The sequence below is a fragment of the Ostrinia furnacalis genome, unplaced genomic scaffold, assembly GCF_004193835.3.
Source record: "Ostrinia furnacalis isolate ACB-3 unplaced genomic scaffold, ASM419383v2 OfSCF6691, whole genome shotgun sequence".
Taxonomy (NCBI): Eukaryota; Metazoa; Arthropoda; class Insecta; order Lepidoptera; family Crambidae; genus Ostrinia; species Ostrinia furnacalis.
Genome location: NW_021136930.1, coordinates 1,342,452 through 1,350,262, shown reverse-complemented (window position 1 = coordinate 1,350,262; position 7,811 = coordinate 1,342,452). Strand labels below are relative to the sequence as shown.

Sequence of the window (7,811 nt, the reverse complement as noted above, 5' to 3'; positions counted from 1 at the left end):
TAAGGTTCAAGGTGGGTTCAATTCCCGCCTTAGGCAGTTCGATTTTTTCAAGTTATTTATAATCTGCACAGCTTGTTTAGGAAGTTTAGGATTCGAACCCAGGTTTCTGAAGTAGACGAGCTTTATTCTGTACGCTCGTACTGCGAATAATTACAAGTTCTTTGTTGAATAAGTTTCATTTCATTTCATCTATTGAATTAAATAAGAAAAACTCTCCAAGAACATGTTGTAAACGTTTATTATAAAATAAATAAAATTTACAATGATAAAAACCTAGCTTAGAATTAAATACTTAGTCGAATCAAAACCAGTCATACCGGAGTCACACAGCGCATACACTTCATACAATCAATTCACTTAAAATATCACTATCAAGGCAGTGGTAAGTGACTTAACTTAACCTATAGCCTCTTAACACTTATTTAAAATATACTACGACGGTATCACTTAGCACGAAGATCTACAGTTTCAAACCCGGACTCAGGTAAATGGGGAACTTTGGGAGGTATCAGTTCTGGTGGGGCTTCTCTAGAGAGGGAAGACCTTTTATGCCTCGGTGGAGGAACAGGAGCAGGCGCAGGGACTTTGGACTTCAAGAGGCTCTTGATCTTCATGCCTCCTCTGTAGTAGTACAGGTATATTCCCGCCAGCACTGCCAAAGCGATGAAGAGGGCCACGATGGCGACCACGACTCCGTACCATGCGCTGCCAGTCGACTCTTCTGGCGTGGGCACTGTTGGTCTCCTGTTCGGGGGCACGTACGAAGGCCTGGGCCTTCTGGTCGTCGTCGCAAACTTGTCACCTATCGCAATGTCAGCGCACGCCCTGAATTCCTCCTGGGGACCGCACCCCACCGCCTCCGTGCCGTTCTCACACTTTCCCCAGTTGTTACCTGCTATGTATCTCCATTGCATCACGCAATGCGAGCACTCGAATCCTTCGGGCAATATGTATTTCATTTCGTAGACTTTGTTCCCATCGCGAGGATAGAACTTCGTGTCGTCTCGTCCGTTGAGTTTCAGGACGTTCTTGTCCAAGCATTCCTGGGTTGTGCCTTTGAATTCGTCGCAGATTCTAAACTCGAAGAAGCCGTTGTGGTTGGCTGTGAGTTCTACTTTGATTGTGATGGGGTGTTTGGGCGCATAGCGGCGGACTATGACGCCTTTATAGAAGCGTCCACCGAACTCGTGGGCTCGGGGTTGTTGGGCATCCCAGGCGTCCCCGCAGACGCCGCACTTGCCGTCGTTTTTGTTCCACTGGCGGGAGAAGCCGCCGCAGTAGAGCTCGTGGTCGTTGTAGTTGTGCGGCGTGTCGAAGCCGTAGCGCCAGGCGGACGCTCGCGATGGAGGCTCGATGAGGCGCCCGTGCCCGCTAGCGCAGCCCCAAGTGGCAGCCAACACCACTACACTGCACCATAGTATCTGAAATTAAAAAAAAATCTAGTGAATCGGACAGTTGTTGAGTAACATGATTCGGTTAGGGCACATACGCTCTGGCTAGATGAGTCAGAAATAGGGTGATGATTTTGTACATAGGGATGCAAATGTTGCCAACTATAAAGTAGCTCAGTCCTATTAACCAAGATTCTTCCAATTAAGCAGCGTTGCATCATTGCACCGGTAAAATTGCTCTACTTAAGGCATATCAATTCGATTTTGGCTACCGTAAGTGGTGGTAAGACCTTGTTAAATTTATTAGTTCCGTTCATGCCTATTTAAAGACTGAATATTGGAAATTAATCATTACTAATTTTGCTGTTAGTGTTACCCAATATTGAAGATAAGTACATTATTATGCGATCAATCCTGTAATAAGTTGTTAAACAATTTTTTATTTCCGAATTCACAATTATATTGCTTGTATTTGAGTATTTGTTTGTTATCTGCTAATTGAAATAAGGGTATTTCGTGAATAATTTATTTAGGCACAAAAAACAATGAGAGAAAACCGCGCTATTAACAAACAATAGGAAATTGCGTGGATACCATGTTGTCTACAAAATCGAGAAATCATTATCACTATTTATCTATCATTGTATGGTAATAAGCTCTAATTCGTACATAATTAAATAAATATAAATACAGTCATGTAATTTGGCACTCAATAGAGATGGATAGAGAGAGAGACGATATTTAATGTCTTCACTATAGGTGTTTTACTCCTCCGATAAAATAGTGCAACAACTGGAAAGTTGAAGAAAAGAAAGATATCGTTGTAAGTAGGTACTTGTTCTTAGATTAATTTGTCCTTAATTTATTAAATAATTATGAAAAACCTGGTAATTTTTTATCATTTTATTAAAGAATCTCCTCCTTTTTGAACTCGGCTAAAAAGACACTATGCAACAACAATGACCTAACTTGTCTTTCCAACAAAATTGTGCAAAGGTGATTGACCCAAACGATTGCATCTCTGAATCATCGTAATAAATTGACGATCAGCTTAATTACGTCACACCCATTTAACTGTGGTATTATTAAATAAGCCATCTCATGGCAACCGATGCTCTTGACATTGTTCCGAGGCCGAATGTGTTTTTAAACTCGAAAGATGTTATCCGATTGATGTTATCTCTCTTATGTAATAATAAAAGGTCTTTAAACTTTACAATGTGCATACAATTATGTAAAACTTGATGTAAAAGGTCATCAATGTACCGACGACATGGTCATCGTTTCAGCCGAAAGACTTCCACTGCTGGACAAAGGCCTCCCCCAAGGATTTCCACAAAGACCGGTCCTGCGACGCCCGCATCCAGGCACCTCCCGCGACCTTCACCAGATCGTTGGTCTACCTAGTGGGAGGCCTGCCCACCCACACTACGTCTTCCGGCTCGTGGTCGCCACTCGAGAACTTTTTTGTTATCTTTAACGACGATATGGCACGTCGAGCTAAATACTGTGGCAGCCTTTTTTTTAAACGCGGAGGAAATGTTCGGGCATAATAAAATCTAACCAGTGAAGGTGAAATAAATCTGTCATTTTAATTTTATTACATTAAGAGTCGACTGAATAAAAAGATCTGATTAAAAATTAATTAATAAATAATAAAACGATAACTTTTTTGGGCATAAATGTCTGAGCCAATTACTTGCATTAGATATTGTAAATAATAAATAATCTAAACTGATGTAATTAAATGTACAAATAGATCGATCATAAAAATATTGCCGAGTTAATAGTTAGTATCTAATATGTTCATTTAGAATTTAAGTCAGTAAGTGAAGATACCAAATTGACAACATTTCAAGAATTTTCTGAATCTCTCCATCAAGTTAGGGGATACAGACCAAGAGCTTCCTCGTCGTGGATGATAAAATAAAAATATAATACCTACCTACCTACAATAAAAATAGATCGCACATTATCTTGTGAAGGAAACCTTAAAAAACTTAAAGCATGGCCCACGCAGTCACTCAAACAATATTTTTAAAACTAGGCCATGCAGTCCCCAAAAAATACTTTTAACGACGTGTGAAACGTTTTGCCTCCAAGGCTCCAACAAATTACCAATAGATCGAAATTTCCCACCGATCTTATTAGACCATGACCTAAAATACCTTCGTATTCTACACGGTAACATTGTTTCTCTCACCATGAATGATGCAACGCGATACTAACTCCCATTATCGGATAAAGAAAAAATAGAAAGTTGTTTAAGCTTAGAGCGATGTGCGGATAGAAGACTCTATTTTTCACACCTCCTCCGAGACCGAGACAATAAAAAGCAAGACAAGTTTTTAAAGTTTCTATTACTTTGTCTCGACCTTTTTGCTTGCCATGGTGGTCATGGCCAACTGTGATTAAATTGACCAAATCATGAAAGAGAGAACGAGATCTTAGTCTTAGTTGAATTGAAACTGATTACCTTAAATGGATAAAATTATTTTTTTCTTAAAAATTGTTAGATAAGTAGTAGATTCACTCGTTGAAAAGAGAAACAAGAAACGAGATTTTACGCAAAAGTGTATTTTATCAAAGTAATTATCGCTTGTTACTAGTCGTACATAACGTAAAGTACAGAGACTATTTTTATAACAACTTCCAATCGTGAGAATTAACGTGCGAGCAAAGACATGGTTTTTGTAGCCATTTTTCATACTTTAGAACAAGTTAATTATATCCCATTCATTTTAATTGTCTCATTAGAAAAGTCCTAAAAAGTGAATAACATTTTTAATAGATTCGCACCACTTTTTCTTCAGTGTTCATAATTATTATTCATTTTTTTTCGTAACTAACTTACTGAAATCAAGTTTTTCGCGACACATGACAACGGTTACGTAGGTACTTACTTAAATTCATTAGTTACATTACATTTCAGAGGGTTTATTATGATATGCCTACTGCTCAGTTTTTACCGTTTTTTTAACCAGCGTGTAATATCAGGCAAGGTCTAACAATGGATTCAATTCTAATTCCTTAGAGTTGTTTAAGTCTCTACCTCTGTTTTAAACGGTTTGGAATTTAGCGAAGTGATCACGAAGTCGAATGTCATATACTCGTACTTTAATTGTCTAGAGACCCTGTTGTGGTTGAGTAAAAAGCAGGCTCAATGCAGCAATTGGAGCACACAGTGTGACGCAATAAGTGAAAGGGAAAGGATTAAGGTTTGGACAGATGACAACTATTACGCAGATTACAGACCACTGACTGCTTTCAGATCAATGCACTATTTATTTATTCAGTGCCCTAAGCACGAATAAAATTCATCTCGTTATGGTATGGTAAATTGGTTTTTTGTATAAACAAAATTACGTTTACCTACACACTAGTATTATATTATCTGTGCCTACACTTAACCTACGTTTACGAGAGTTATTCGTGCTCAGGGCACTGAATACTGATCTCTAGCAAGCTCAATACTCCAAATTTTAAACTTTCGGATTCCATTTCAATTAAAATAATAAATAATAAGAGCTGGAAGACGTAGCGTGGGCAGGCCTCCCACTAGGTGGACCGACGATCTGGTGAAGGTCGCGGGAGGTACCTGGATGCAAGCGGCACAGGACCGGTCTTTGTGGAAATCCTTGGGGGAGGCCTTTGTCCAGCAGTGGACGTCTTTCGGCTGAAACGAACGAATAAATAATAAACGTCGCGTTAAGACCCGTGTCTTACTATTTTAATCGATACTCCAGATTTGTTTGTAAGAGATGTACTGAATTATGGAATTAATAAATTAATGTTCGAGTTCATAACACGGCCCTAGAAGCTCCTGTCTTGTACGTCTACGGTTGTCTTAACCAACACTATGTAAAGTACGAGTCAGTAAGTTTTGCCTCAATGACAGTTAATACGACAATATCTAGTTCGCATAGTAAAAGTATCGGCAAATTAAGTATTTCTCAACTAACGCGCCGCTATGCAGTTTGTCGGCGCGTACGCATGGCATGACGCCGGATGCGCGGCGTAAGTAAACGCTGTCATTGGTTTCCAAGCTTGTGGTGGTCTACGCTTGAAGAACTATCGATGGGGTAATAAAATAAGCAGGCTGTTTACCATACTGAATGCCTTGTTGCGAAAATAGACCTCCCGTGACACAATTAATAAATATGAAGCTCGCGCCAAACCCTCGCGCCTCGGTGACTATCAACTTAGAACTATGTAAGTAACTAGTTAGGTTTGTATATTGAAGTAAGTAGGAAGTATTCCTTCTACATAATGACATACCTACTTAGGTAATTAATAATAATAATAATAAAACCTATAAATAAGCAAGACAGATTTACAAAAAACGGAATGACAGTCTTAAGCTAATTACATGCTATGGTGGATTGTGAATTATTGCTTTAGTTTTTGGCTCACTTGCTCCAACTCCAGACATTATAGAGAAACTCGGCATTTTGTTTTCTAAACAGTTTAAAAAATAGAGCAGTTAACTGAGTAGACTTATACATATTATGTAGTAGAAAACCAACTAGTAGAACATCCACAGAAACCAAAAATACCGTAAACGGCTATTTCTCATCNCTACTCAGTTCGCCGTTTCCCGCCTACCGAATTTTTACCGTTTTGCTATTCCTACCTACTTTTAACCAGCGTGTTTGTCAGGCAAGGTCTAACAATGGATTCAATTCTAATTCCTTACCTCTGTTTTAAACTGTTTGGAATTTAGCGAAGCGATCACGAAGTCGAATGTCATATACACACTTTAATTGTCTAGAGACCCTGTTGTGGTTGAGTAAAAAGCAGGCTCAAAGCAGCAATTGGAGCACACAGTGTGACGCAACAAGTGAAAGGGAAAGGATTAAGGTTTGGACTGATGACAACTATTACGCAGATTACAGACCACTGACTGCTTTCAGATCAATGCACTATTTATTTATTCAGTGCCCTGAGCACGAATAAAATTCATCTCGTTACGATATGGTATACTGTTTTTTTGTATAGGTAAACAAAATTACGTTTACCTACACTACTCGTATACCTACGTTTACGAGAGTTTATTCGTGCTCAGGGCACTGAATACTGATATTCTAGCAAGCTCGATACTCCAGATTTGTTTGTAAGAGATATAGGTACCTACTGAATTATGGAATCAATCATTTATGTTCGAGTTCATAACACGGCCCTAGAAGCTCCTGTCTTGTACGTCTACGGTTGTCTTAATAAACACTATGTAAAGTACGAGTCAGTAAGTTTTGCCTCAATGACAGTTAATACGACAAGATCTAGTTCGCATTAGTAAAAGTATCGGCAAATTAAGTATTTCTCAACTAACGCGCCGCAATGCAGTTAGTCGGCGCGTACGCATGGCATGACGCCGGATGCGCGGCGTAAAAGCTGTCAGTGGTTTCCAAGCTTGTGGTGGTCTACGCTTGAAGAAATATCGATGGGGTAATAAAATAAGCAGGCTGTTTACCATACTGAATGCCCTGTTGCGAAAATAGGTCCTCCCGTGACACAATTAATAAATATGAAGCTCGCGCCAAACCCTCGCGCCTCGGTGACTATCAACTTAGAACTATAAGTAACTAGTTAGGTTTGTATATTGAAGTAAGTAGGAAGTATTCCTTCTACATAATGACATACCTACTTAGGTAATTAATAATAATAATAATAAAATCTTTATATAAGCAAGACAGATTTACAAAAAACGGAACGACAGTCTTAAGCTAATTACATGCTATGGTGGATTGTGAATTATTGCTTTAGTTTTTGGCTCACTTGCTCCAGACATTATAGAGAAACTCGGCATTTTGTTTTCTAAAAAGTTTAAAAAATAGAGCAGTTAAGAGTAGACTTATATATTATGTAGTAGAAAACCAACTAGTAGAACATCCACAGAAACCAAAAATACCGTGAACATACCAATTTTCGGCCTCAATGCGAATAAGTATTGAGAATAAATTAACACCAACCTAAGACCTGTCCGAAAGTGGACGCAACACGTTTTCACTTTCTGTCCATTCAGCTCACGAACGCGGCCCATTGTGCATGCTAATGGCCGTGGAACTTCCCTGTCCTTGCGTGTGATTAATCCTGGTTGCGATGGAGAATCGCACAATGGGGTTATGACATAGGGGCTAGGGCAGTGGTACCCAACATGGTGGTAGGCCCCTATGGACCGCTTTAATGGAGTTTGGCAATGTTGCAAATATGAATATGACAGTCTAGACACCCTGTATCCTGTATAAATGTGTTATGGTGTATAACAAAAGTAAATGGAGGTTTCATAAAGTCCATAATGAATTGTATATTAATTAGTGGCGTAAGTTAACTATGGCAGAGGCCCGTGGCAAATTCTAGGGTTTTTTTTCGGGGTGCCCCAGGACCAACTCTCTGAAGTAGCGCAATAGAACATCAGTTGCA

General features: G+C 39.2%; 1 protein-coding gene across 1 annotated transcript in view; it reads right to left on the bottom strand.

The window, feature by feature from the left end:
• Window positions 1-220: 220 nt before the first annotated feature.
• Window positions 221-7,811, bottom strand: part of LOC114362687 (uncharacterized) — a 46,002-nt gene continuing 38,411 nt past the window's right edge. Inside the window, exons 6-7 of the mRNA XM_028318153.1 lie at window positions 1,490-1,496; window positions 221-1,421 (exon numbers count right to left, since the gene is read on the bottom strand). Of these exons, the coding sequence (XP_028173954.1) occupies window positions 444-1,421; window positions 1,490-1,496 (985 nt within the window). The 3' untranslated portion in view covers window positions 221-443. The remainder of the gene's footprint in view (window positions 1,422-1,489; window positions 1,497-7,811) is intronic.